Source organism: Sinocyclocheilus grahami, unplaced genomic scaffold, assembly GCF_001515645.1.
Source record: "Sinocyclocheilus grahami isolate Dianchi unplaced genomic scaffold, SAMN03320097.WGS_v1.1 scaffold749.1, whole genome shotgun sequence".
In the NCBI taxonomy this organism is placed as follows: domain Eukaryota; kingdom Metazoa; phylum Chordata; class Actinopteri; order Cypriniformes; family Cyprinidae; genus Sinocyclocheilus; species Sinocyclocheilus grahami.
In genome coordinates this window covers 180,818-194,677 of record NW_015505928.1, presented here as the reverse complement: position 1 = coordinate 194,677, position 13,860 = coordinate 180,818, and the positions used below count along the sequence as shown (strand labels likewise).

The following is a 13,860-nucleotide window of genomic DNA, read 5'->3' as shown; positions in this document are numbered from 1 at the left end:
GTGTGGATGTGTATGTGTGTGTGTGAGTGTGTGTGTGTGTGTGTGTGTGTGTGTGTGTGAGTATGATTATGAGTATGAGTATGAGTATGAGTGTGTGTGATTATGAGTATGAGTGTGTGTGTGTGTGAGTATGAGTGTGTCGGAGTCTGTGTGTGTGTGAGTGAGTGTGTCTCTGTGTGTGTGTGTGTATGTGTGTGTGTGTGAGTATGAGTGTGTCTGTGTGAGTGAGTGTGTCTGTGTGTGTATGAGTGAGTGTGTCTGTGTGTGTGTGAGTGAGTGTGTCTGTGTGTGTATGAGTGTGTCTGTGTCTGTGTCTGTGTGAGTGAGTGAGTCGGTGTCTGTGTGAGTGAGTGAGTCGGTGTCTGTGTGAGTGAGTGAGTGAGTGTGTCTGTCTGTCTGTGTGTGAGTGAGTATGAGTGTCTGTCTGTGTGTGTGTGTGTGTGTGTGTGTGTGTATAGACAAAATGAGAGAAGCGATAACAAAAACAACACAGGGAGAAAATCAGGGCTTAATCATATTTTGGGTTTACATGATAAAATGAAAACCCCAAACGTCCTGATGCCCAAATTTAGACATCAAGTATTTCTCCTTCACTGGTCTTGTTTAACGAACACCTCTACCTTTATTTGTGCAGGGGTGGATTTTGCTGCAGGGCACGTCTGAGATTACATCACCAGCCGTTTGTGGTGCAGCTTTATCAGTCAGGCATTGCTCAGCCAGCACTTTGAAGAGCCGCCGGGGGCCTTTGATCTGAGCGTGCTCAGGGGCCGATCCTATCAGCTCCGGCGGCACATTTGTGCTCAACCCAGAACCAGATTCCAGAGCCACCTCTCTCTCTCAGGTCTGACGGGTTATGTGTAATGAGGTAAAAGGAGAGGGAAGGGCCAGTAAATCCAGAGAAAACCTCTGCATGCGTGTGAAAAATACCACATAAATAGACGAGGTGTTGAAAGTCATCTCAACTCAACATGGAAATGCCTGAGGGCAGCACAACCAAAAACACTTTTCCTTTCCTGCTGTTAATAACATACAACATAAAAGCTACAGACTGTCTGTTTTAATATGTAGTGATAGATAACTAGTATATTAATGACAAGTGAGAACTTACAAAAATTAAATTAAATTAAAAATTCTGAAAATAAAGCTACTACTACTAAAGGTATTTAATATATCACTATATTACTAGCTATATATATTATAGATGCAAAATATATTTAAATATTAAAATTTCATTAACAATAGAAACATTAAAAATAGAAAAATATTTTTATTTAAATATGTAAAATATTACAATACTTAAAATGAAAGTTTATATTTTAACTAATTAAAAAAATAAAATGCATTGTATATTAATAATAGTATATTAATATGATTCGCATTATAGTTTAACTAAAAATAATATTAATTAAATATTTTAGAAATAAATTAGTAAACAATAATTAATCATGTATATAAAATAGAAAAATATATATTTATTTTATTTTAAACAATAAATATTGAGATTATCTTATTTAAAATTAAAAATTAGTTTTAACTAATTAAAAAAATAAAATAAAATGGAAAAAAAAATCTCTGTTAAATATAATATTACATTATAAATATGATATTTTAATATATTTAATACTAAAAGTAAAAATATGTATTCACTCAAATAAAACCGTAAATGACAAAGTAAACATATATTATTATTTATAATATCATATTTAAAAACATTTTTTAAATAAAACGAAACCAAAACAGGCTAGTTTACCACTATGTGAACCTGAGAAGAGTAAATCTGAAGCAAGCAAAGTGGCAAATCTAGGTCTCTCACCTAAACACACTCACACACACACTCACACACACACTCACTCTCTCTCACACACACTTATTTAAAATTAAAAATTAGTTTTAACTAATTAAAAAAATAAAATAAAATGGAAAAAAAAATCTCTGTTAAATATAATATTACATTATAAATATGATATTTTAATATATTTAATACTAAAAGTAAAAATATGTATTCACTCAAATAAAACCGTAAATGACAAAGTAAACATATATTATTATTTATAATATCATATTTAAAAACATTTTTTAAATAAAACTAAACCAAAACAGGCTAGTTTACCACTATGTGGACCTGAGAAGAGTAAATCCGAAGCAAGCAAAGTGGCAAATCTAGGTCTCTCACCTAAACACACTCACACACACACTCACACACACACTCACTCTCTCACACACACACACACACACACACACACACACTCACTCCTTAGGGGGGAATTCTGGTCAAGTAGAGATAAATCTACCTCCTTTATACAGTACAGAGTTGAGAACATTAAGCAAAGAGACAACTCTGCCGCTTGGACCAGACAACCTAATGTTTCAAAGCTGGAAGCCGCTACACCGAAGGGATTCAGTATATTCATTGAAAGAGAGCCAGGAGACGGTTGTCAGGCATTGTAGTCTATTTCAGAAACCGCAGAGAATCAACGCCTTGGACGAGAGTTGCGCATTCATTAGTCTATGACAAAATGAACACCTGGTGACCATAGAAAACAACAGGGGAGCAATTATACAGAAGCCATGTGGAGTGAACAAAGGAGAAGACGAAAATGATGATCCATCACAGAGAGAGGAGGACTTTCTTAATATAACAGAGACGCAAATAAGCACTTTCATAACTGGGCTACAAGCAGAACTTATCTGTAGCTCCACAAATCGGTTAGATGCATTACAGCCAGTTCACAACATTATGTTCATGAATTATACACAAAACCAAGAAATAACCAAATGTGCACAAAAGCAGTGTTAAGTCGCTGGGGTATATTTGCAGCAATAGCCAACAATACATTGCATGGGTCAAAATTATCCATTTTTCTTTTATGCCAAAAATCATTAGGATATTAAGTAAAGATCATGTTCCATGAAGATATTTTGTAAATTTCCTACCGTAAATATATCAAAACTTCAGCTTTTGATTAGTAATACGCATTGCTAAGAAATTCATTTGAACAACTTTAAAGTCGATTTTCTCAATATTTAGATTTTTTTGCACCCTCAGATTCCAGATTTTCAAATAGCTGTATCTCGGCCAAATATTGCCCGATCCTAACAAGCCACACATCAATGGAAAGATTATTTATTCAGAAAAATCACAATTTCAAAACATTGACACTCAAGACTGGTTTTGTAGTCCTGGGTCACAAATGATGATGAATGTTCATTTTAAGAACTGTACTTTAAGTGGTGAAAACAAATAAGCGTTCGGCGTAATATTCCTGTGGAAATCTTTGGTCTTATGTCATTCTCGGCTGGGGTGTATTGCGGTATACTTTGAACCCGGTGTTCTTGAACTCAAGAAGATGGTGACATATATGATAAGCAGAGATGTGGTCTTAAAACTCGAGGATTTCATGACTTGCTAAATATTAGTGAAGCTTGGATTTTGTTGCAGATACTTGTTTGCTTGACTAGAATGAGAACGGTCTTAAGACTATTGCTGAACCTAATCAAAAAGCACTGAGCAACACAAATGGCACTAAGGATGACAACTTTTCTAAATGTGCTATACACCAATAAAAGGTAAAACTGTAAGGGAAACGGATTATAAATAGTTATATACAGTTGGTGCATGAGGCCAATGACATTCCTGCTTTCACTCAATGACTGCAAACCATTAAACACAAAAGAAAATGATTAAGGTATTATATTGAACAATATTGTTTAAAAGTACAGAGTCTGTAAGCTTTTATGTTTTTAAAGAAGTCTCGTGCTCACCAAGACTGCATTTATTTGATCAAAAATACAATAAAAACAAATACTATTGCAGTTAAAATGTTCTATTTGAACATATTTCATTTTTATTTTATTTAATATCTAAAAGTTGAATTTGTTCCTGTGATGGAAAAGCTGAATTTTCAGCAGTCTTCAGTGTCACATGATCCATCAGAAATCATTTTCAGGACTCTTTAATTCATTTAAAATTATTAATCAAAATAATAATAATACTAACCATACAATTTTGAACAGTAATGTGTGTGAGAGGAAAAAAACTGCCTTCTATATAAAAAAAAGAATTGTTATTATTTGCTTAATCTCATAAGAATAAACAATGTTCACTTTCACAATGTTATTCTGTCATTCATTCATTCTCAATACTGAAGAACTTTTTAAACTTAAAACCGTAAATGATCAATCACGTGAAAAACTTCAATCATGAATCCAAAACATGACTTCAACTCCGCAAATTAAGACTTGATTCAAGTGTTTTCCGTCATGACCTAGACTTGACTTGAAATCTCGAATGAAAGCTTGAATCAAGTCAAGTCTAGCTCATAATGGAAAAGATTTGAATGCGGTTTTAAGGGTTGAAGTCATTTCGTGGATTACTGAAGTCTGAAATTAAATCTCATCCTCAAGACATGATCCGAGACTTGAAGTCTAAAACTTTTCTGAGACCCCTCGTCTACATGACGGTAGAGAGTCCCTGGAGAGCGAAGAGGAAAAGGAAACATATGAACGAGTGCTGAGGAAAACCTTCAAGTCTAGGCTAACTGGTTAAGCAGAAGGGCAAACACGAACAAAGACGAGTAGCATACAGAGTCAGGACAGGAACAGGACAGGCAGAGAGACAGTCAGACACTGAACGAGGAAAAGACCCAAAACCAGATATTGAAAGAAACAATGGCTCTGCGCGTTTTGGACTTCAGCCGTTCGTCAGCACATTCCTGAACGACAACAAAGCATGCCTGAGCCTCTGTGTGCGCCCAGAGCATTGTCATTTCATAACCCTCTGCCCCCACCACCGCTAAATGAAGGCAACAGAAGCACACCAGCCTCACCATTGTGTCAACAGTAGCTTATTTATTGGATTCCAAAAAGCCCCACATTTAACTATCGGAACAGAGTTTCTAGAGGCGTAACCATAGCAACTGGAATGACGAGCTGTGATAAGCTAATCAGTCAGTCAGCATCAGGACCGCTCTTGCCTCTCAAGTGAACATCCAGTCCTTGTTGTGAATGAGCTTTGATAGGCAAATCAATAGGGGGTTCAAGGAGAAACGGCGGAGCAATCTCTTGCGCCTTTGCAGGAAGCAAGAATAGGAAAGTCTCTTCACGGAGAAAACAACTAAAGAATCCATGCGTAGACTTGCGCCGCGTAAAATAGAGCCAGCGGTCTGAATTTTTTATTCATTTCTGCCTATGTGAAAGTGAAAGTGATGGTGACCCATACTTGGAATTAGTGCTCTGCATTTAACCCATCCAAAGTGCACACACACAGCAGTGAACACACACACACACACCGTGAACACACACCCAGAGCAGTGGGCAGCCATTTATGCTGCGGCGCCCGGGGAGCAGTTGGGGGTTCGGTGCCTTGCTCAAGGGCCCCTCAGTCATGGTATTGAAGGTGGGAGAGAGCGCTGTACATTCACTCCCCCCACCTACAATCCCTAAATGAGACTCGAACCCACTACCTTGGGTTACGAGTCCGACTCTCTAACCATTAGGCCACGACTTCCCCTGAGAATGTGCCCCTTAAGAAAACAAACACTACAAAAGTGCATCAGAGTGAGGCAGACAGTGGTAAAAGAAGACAGAAGTAGACAAAAACAGTTTCATCTTTTCTACTCCGACAGAGGGAGAAAAAAAAAACAGCCTCAAATTACGTTGGCAAGGCTCTGAAAGGCCGACGGGTTAGCGGTTTGAGTAGATAGGTCTTAAAATACAGCTGCCACCACAAAACCAATAAATGGAAAAGTAGTCATGCAGCACTTTTAACCTTTTAAACCCACGGTTGTTGAATATTGCTACTGTTGCTGTGGACAGGGAGGGGCCCGTGTTTTTGGGTACCCGCTGTCTCGTGGAGGGCCGTTCTGGACTCCCATGGTTTCAGTCGGTGGGAAAAACATGCAGACTCTTTAGGCCAAACCAAGCTCTCATTATGGTCCTAACTTGAGCGCACAGCGAGCTTTGAGGAATGACTCTGTATCAATCACACCACAGATCGTGCGCTGACTTTAACAGATTTTGTAAGATAAAATGAAAAAAATATATATAATAGCCCTAAAGTGCAGTTTATGCCTCTGAACCCAGACCTCAAATCCTCAACACCGCAAGTAAGGAAAGTGGCCTCGTGGCCTGTTAAAAGGAATAGGAGTAGTTGCTTATTCGTTGACAATCTTACCATTTAGTGGGCTCTAAAAGAGATAAAACACTGCATATGATTTCCGCAAATTTCTGTATAATGCAGAATGTCACGGAATTTGGCTAATTCTGGATGCATAAATCAAAAGTAGGTTGGAACACTTAAATCAAAACACGATGCGGACTAGTATCTGTGAATATTAAGCTGCAAAATATGAATTTCAATTTTGAAGATTCATTTACATATATATGAATCCTGCATGTTCTGCACGTCTCTGTGTGAATGAATGGCACAGATGCACGGTTTTGTTTACTACACACATACTAAACGTGTGTTTTCAGCCTCTGCTGCCTCAATATATGAGAACATGAGCACTCTAGAACTGCTCCGAGAGTCACTTCATGAGCAGTTTACCTTTATTTTGAGAAAAACTATGCAAACAGAAACTTAAAGGCCTCCACAGTCAGCAAACCGTCAAAATAAAAGCTCAGTTTAACTTGAACAAACTTTGACAGACAGATATTACTTAAAATGTAATGATAGCACTACTACTACTATTAATAAAAGTGATTATTTTTAAAACAGAATTTGGTCAAAATAAAACTGAATTTGAAAACATATTTCACAGGGCCTTAAAAATGATCTTTTAATACACTGCTGTTAAATTGTGTAAGTTTCATGATTACGATTAATTAGACATGTTTTTTGATTAATCCTTTTTAAGTTAACCATTAAAACTAGGGCTGCATGATAAATCACATGCAATATTTAATGCGCATCTTGTCAGTAAAGCCGGTTCTGTAATCAGCGGTAAATCTCCATCACGTGCGTGCTTTCACATGGAGCAGCATTTACTACACAGAGCCGTAGTTCACTGACAAGCTGTGCAAAACCACGTTCATATATGCTCGCTTCCCTTGATTTCCCTCGGAATCCTAAAAATCTAAATCAGATGTGCTAAGCATCTGAAAGCACTGCAGTACAACAACAATAAACAAGACGCCATAGAACACAACAAGCAAAGACTCGCATCCCAACCAAAAACATTCCACTTAAAAACAAACACGAGTCATTTTCCAATTCTATTTCCCTCCCACCAGCCGCCACAGACAGGTGAGAACACGGTTACTTTCCCACATCCAGTTCTTAATGAGGACAGTGTTTAAAAGCGCTGGTTCTGCTGCAGGAGGTGATAAGGAGAGTCATCCATCAAGGTATTTCAGGTCAGTCGTGTGTGGATATGACACTACGGTTCTGCCTGAGAGAATGTGGAGACGGCATCATTCTAAACCCCGCCATGGCAACATGTCATCACCTGCACCGCCAGCGCTCACACAGATCATTTCATTTCACTTCGGTTTATATAAGGGACTTTCAGCAGTAACGGTCACGAACGACACACAGTCATGCTCTTAGTTATGATGGTAGATGAGAGATAAATCTAAACTAAGTTGCTGTGACAGTCATTATCATCCTGAAAAATGAAAGACAGGTGCAACTTATGACAATCACAACTGGTAAACGTAAATATACATCAAGATTTGTTTAACTAATGCACAGTTTTGCCATTTTTAGTCCCATCAATAAGGCTCAAGTAGAAATAGCACTATTCAGTATTTTCCTTTAACTCTGTTATTTCTGGATCTCTCATATGTGACCCTTAAGCAGTGTTAAGTCAGTCGCTGGGGGATATTTGTAGCAATAGCCAACAATACATTGTATGGGTCACAATTATAGATTTTTCTTTTATGCCAAAAATCATTAGGATATTAAGTAAAGATCATGTTCCATGAAGATATTTTGTAAATGTCCTACCGTAAATATATCAAAACTTAATGTTTGATTAGTAATATGCATTGCTAAAAACTTAATTTGGACAACTTTAAAGATGATTTTCTCAATATTTAGATTTTTTTGCACCCTCAGATTCCATAATTTCAAATAGTTGCATCTCAGCCAAATATTGTTAGATCCTAACAAACCATACATCAATGGAAAGCTTATTTATTCAGCTTTCAGACGATGTATACATCTCAATTTTGAAAAATTGACACTTAAGACTGGTTTTGTGCTCCAGGGTCACATATTAAACTTGCACATTATACACTTGTGCTCAAAATTTGTGGGTTGATAAGATTTTAAATGCAGGGCTGCATTTATTTGATAAAAAAAATAAAAATAATAATTGAATAACTGCTTTCTAATTTTACAATTCAGTATAATTGTTTTCCAGTGGTGGCATTACTCCAGTCATCAATGTACAATATACAATGTCATCCTTCAGAAATATTTTAATATGCTGATTTGGTACTCAAGAAACATTTCTTGTTATTGTCAATGTGGAAAACAGCTGTGCTCCTTAAAAATAATTGTGGAAACTTATTATTGTGGATTTTGTTTTTCAGGATTCTTTGATGAATAGAAACATATATTTAAAAAAAAACAGCATTAAATTGAAATATAAATATTCTGCAATATTAGAAGGATCTTTAGTGTCACTTTTGATCAATTTAATGCATCTTCACTGTATAAAAGTATTATTTAAAATAGTAAAAATACTGTACAGACCTCATACTTTTGAACGATATAGTGTATATTAACTTGTATTATTCCAAAATACCATTCAGCATTACACAATAAATATTAAAGTCAAAAGTCATAAAATCAACTGATGCCGAGGGTGAAAAACATGCACACACACAAATTAAAAATCATTCTTTATACATACAGTTTAAGTTTTTAATCCTTAAAACATTTAGAAGTTTTCATTTCTGTGGTACAAAGTCAAAATCAAGGACAAAACAAAGCAAAATAAAAATCCAAGTGCCACTGGTTGGAAGCCAATACACTAAACTACAAAGAGTATAAAGAAGAAAGCTATCAAAACATACAGTAGACCTTCATTGTTTGAACGTGCAATGTTGCACGTATAATAATCCGGGCCTAAACTTTAACACAACCTGCAATCACAAGACTTTGCAATTTACAAAAACAATATTTCAGCCAATTAAATGTAGTAGTAAGTCAGGCATCAATATATTGGACTTATGCAAACCACCGCTGCCAAAATCAGTAGTCCAAACATGAAGCTGCATTTCAGGTTAAATATTGTAACCTTTCAGACTTTGAAAAAAATAAAGCCAAAACACTCAAAGCACTTCGATTTCTATAATAAACATATGTAAAAACCAACAGCTAACTAGTCTCCACTGGAGAAACGCCAAGGAGCTGGCAGTAGGAACGTAACACTATATTCAAAACACAATCTGCACGACCTTTCCAAGAGAAAAACCACAACTACAGAGTGTAAGAATTATTTTAAAAGACACTGATTTTCATGCAAAGAGAAGACAAAATTGAGGCAATCGAGGTTCTAGCCAAGGCGAACATTGGTTTTGTGTATTAGCCAAGAAAAGTCACTTTGCTTCCTGCCCCATAAGGTAGAGTATGTAGCAAATTGAGTTAATTAGTTTGCTTTGGCCCTGATGGTATACTCCAGACTCTCCTTTTTCACTCAAGGGAAAACTGACAAGGATGTACCAAGTCTAGTTTCTTAGAAGTGTTTGATATTTCACTACATCCTACAGTATTAACTTAATTGCATACTCAACACGCAACCAAAACGTGTTTGTAATGAAACAGTTTGCAGAAAAACTAGCATGTTTAAAAGCCATTTGGACAAATAGGCACAAGAAATGTTTGTGCAAGAAAGCAGAATTCCACCACTATTATGAAAACCAATGACTTATTCTCTTCAGAAGTCGAATAAACATATGGTTCCTATTCAACCAGCTTCACAACAAAACTCTCGCATCTCAACACCATTCAAAGCCAAATGAAAGCTGCGGAGAAGCGGACATGGAATAATGGCATTGCCGAGAAGAAAATTGTGAAAGACACATTGCAGAGCAGTTAAGAAAATGACTAAAAAAATAAAAAAAAATCAAGCACACGATGTTTACAGCACGATTCAAACAGGAACTCTAATTTGGCCTCTGCGACAAACTACCTCAAAGTCTTCTCAATGTAAAGCCGAGGTCCGTCATCTAGAGCCAAATGGCCCGTGCTAAATGGATGCATGGCCAGTCGAAACATCTAAACCACTAAATCTCTCATTTCACCCCACTACAGAGAAAGCAACCTCCTCTGCCATCACTGAAAAATGATGATCACCACTTGCCATTTTGAAGACTGTGATACTCACTAATCCTATACATGGGAACGTTCTAACATTACTAAGTACACAACTGTAAACGGTGTGGGACGGACACAGCAGACCTGGACGTAAAAAAGCCTGTACTTTTCATTTTTCTACACTAAAACCACAGGGAGGACTGTATGAGAAAAGCACAAAAGCAATAGTAGAAGCCTTTGAAAGTGGACTACTGCACAACTTTTGACTCAAAATACATTTTTGCATTCATCAAAAAGCATATCAGGCATCCGCTTTGATCTGCATCATGCATCCCTTTCACATTACAGGCGCAGTCACCATAACTCCCCACAGTGCACTTCACCAGCAGTGTTTAAGGGACAGATTATTCCTCTTGGTGTGGCATTCAAATACGTCTCGCTCTTTGATGCCTGTTCTCTGTTTTCACAAGAGATGGGGAAGAACGACAAACTTTCAACAAATCATGAAAATGGGACGCTCTTTAGAAGCATTGCAAAACCACGTGTGTGTGTGTGCAATAAGAGGACTAAATCACACGTAGGTGTGATGGTTCATGAACGATTTATCAAATTGCACAAGTCCCTGTGCAGATGCTATTTAAGCAGAGTGGGCATCTGGACCACATCACGGAGAAGACTTCTCACAACCTTCAATGAACTTTAAACAAAGGACATTTAGTGTCGTATTTAAACCAGACCATTGGGGTTATTATTAATATGATTTAAGAGTAACCTCAGGTCATCTTGAAGGTCTTTCTACAGGATTCTCACACCACTAGAAAAATGACACTTACTATGGAAATTAACAAGTTTTCTCTAGTCACATGTGCTTACCGCATACCTTTGTATTTATTTATATAGATACATTTTAAATGCATTGTAAGCACATAAGCATATTTCAGAGATGAGCATAAGCAGGGGGAAAAAAAAAAATATATATATAGATATATATTTAAAACTTTTGTTAATTCCCAGGGCCTGGAAATCCTGCGTTTATAAATCCTCAATCTTTCCACGTTTCCATTGATTGCGAGCATCATAACGCCGCCAAAGATCTGTGGAATGCAGTTGTTATTAAAATCGATAACCCCTGACACGTGTTTAACGCTGTCACCTGCGCTACAGAGTTTGCGCCGCGTTTGTTTCTGCACGTGCCTCGTGCGCTTCTGCGGCACGCGACAACACCATTCATGCAAGTTGTGCATCCGAGTAACTTTTTTGCAAGTAGGCTACGTTTGCATGTTTTGACAAGAGACAAGAGGCCATTTTGCACGCGCATGCATAGTTCGCGGCTTGCTCGTACCATCATCCTCGCGCAGTGAAGTGCTTGAAAACACAGAGAAAGGCAAAGTTGCGGAGAGCGAATGCACCGCACAGAGAGCGTCAAATCCCCATGCATGCGCACCGACAGAGACGGGAACCTACTTGCACGATATCGCCCTCTGCGCTGATAGTGGCTCCGGCTCTGGAGAAGCGCCCTTGCAAACCTGTCGTGTAAGTGGTATAATCACCATTTGGGCTCGATTCAAAAAGCACAACTTCCACAAAGGCAGTATCCTTGGCTAGGACGCTTCCCAAGACCCAAAACAACACCAAGACCCCCGAATCAGCACCACGACCGAACGGTGAAATCATCATCTTGCCGGTGGGGTCAGCGCCGATCGGAGCATACTTTCCAAGGGTTCTCAAAAAAAAGTGTGATTCAGAATCAAATGTGAGAGGAGAGCGTGTCCTCCCAAAAAACTTGAAACAGCAACAACAAAAAGAGGAGGAGGAGGGGGGGAGAAAACAAACCGCAATGAGACGTGAGAATAGCGATCATTAAAAATAAAAGTGTGTCCTTGAGAAGAATGTCGTGGCTTAGTTCCCCATCGCAGCCTGGGCTATCGCATTACTCGCTATGCCTCGCTGGCTGCTTCTAGCGCGCTCTGCACAAAGCGGGTCTCCTTTGATCTGGGAACACGTGATTCCTTCATTTTTTTTCCCACAGAGGGTTAACCCCACCCACCGATCCTCCTGACCCTCTCCGTTCTAGTGGTTGGGATTTTGATTCATCCAAGTGACTCGGTTCTTTTGAATCACCTAGTTTAAACGATTCATTCGGTGACTCCTTCGTCTTTTTCTTATTGAGCTATATTTAAATATGTGTCTCTACAAATCATGAAGGGACTCCAGAGAGAGCATTAAAGGATAATACGCATTTCCCCCACAATCTGCAACTAAGCAGACATATATGTTTCTCCATTTGTCAGCTGCTGGGCATAACATTTTCTCAAGCTATTGAACAATACAACAAAATAGCCTAAATAAATGAGGAGCTTCAGGAACGTCCTTACACTCTAAAAACAAAGGTTCCAGGGTTTTCTTGCCAAAACAATGCCACAGAACAATTTTGGTTCCACAAAAAACATTTCAGTTAATAGCTATTAAAAGATCCGTTTTTTCTTAGTATGACTATGAAGGATGTTTTAAAAATCAAAATATTTTTCCACTATAAAGAACCTTGAATGGTAAGGTTCTTCATGGAACCATTTGATGCCAATAAAGAACATTTTACATTGTAGGTGCATATGGTAATTTTTACTTATTCATAACTCTTATTATAACCGTGAAGAAAGAGAAACTTCAGCCATCTAAAATATGAGGTGCATCGAAAAGAGAATCGTTCTTTTAAAAGACTCGTTCGAAGGAACCGATTCGTCCGTTCCTCTCTGAATCGTTAAGGAGGAGCGACACTTTCTGGATGATTCATACGCATAGTAATAACTTTGAAGTTAATAGCAGAGATTGGTAAACATTTCCCTTAGGTGTAATCAGCCGACTGTGAGGCAACTTGTTGAACTTTGTGTGGACTACCTTAAAGAGAACTACTAACCTTCTCAAAAATATTATCAGTGAATTTTACTCGTTTTATAGACTTGTTGATGCACTATCCACGCTTTATATTTGTCTGTCAAGTATTCACATCTCGCTTTCTGAGAGAATATGTTTCAGATTATATGTTGTCTTAATAGTTGCTTTAAATCACATTTGATAGAACAGAAAGTTAACCTGTTAAATGGGCTTTGATTAGGTCATATGAACATAAAATAGGCTTCGAAAGTATTATTATGTACACTTTAAGAATTGGGATCTCTGGGAAACATAAGACTGAACCATAGCATTCTCAACAGAACATGAAGGTTAAGGTCTCTTTTTTTGCTGTGCAGGACTTTTTGATTAGTAAAATTACCCCTCGCATTAAAACAAGCTTTGATTCACGTGAGGAATAAGACAAACTCAAAGACCCTTTGCGTTCACTTATACGGTGCCTCAACACGCTTTGAAGTATTCAAAGAACTGACAGCAAAAGTGCACTGGTTTGTTATCACTTTGGACTGGATCCATTTCATCCGAGGAAGCTCACGTTTACAGTAAAAATCGGTTTATTTTCCAGAGCATGGCTTGGTTAAGTGCGCCTTTGAAAATAAATGTTGGCAAGATGTCCATTTAACAAGGAAAAAATAAAAAGTCGGTATTTGTTTTTGCAAACAATGTATATGTACTGTTAAATA

The 13,860-nt window shown here is 37.6% G+C and overlaps 1 protein-coding gene across 1 annotated transcript in view; it reads right to left on the bottom strand.

Moving 5' to 3' along the window:
- The window catches only part of znrf3 (zinc and ring finger 3), a 75,930-nt gene extending 63,250 nt beyond the window's left edge, over positions 1 to 12,680 (bottom strand). Inside the window, exon 1 of the mRNA XM_016245278.1 lies at positions 11,732 to 12,680. Coding sequence (XP_016100764.1) covers positions 11,732 to 11,944 — 213 coding nt within the window. The 5' untranslated portion in view covers positions 11,945 to 12,680. The remainder of the gene's footprint in view (positions 1 to 11,731) is intronic.
- Between the last annotated feature and the right edge of the window lie 1,180 nt (positions 12,681 to 13,860).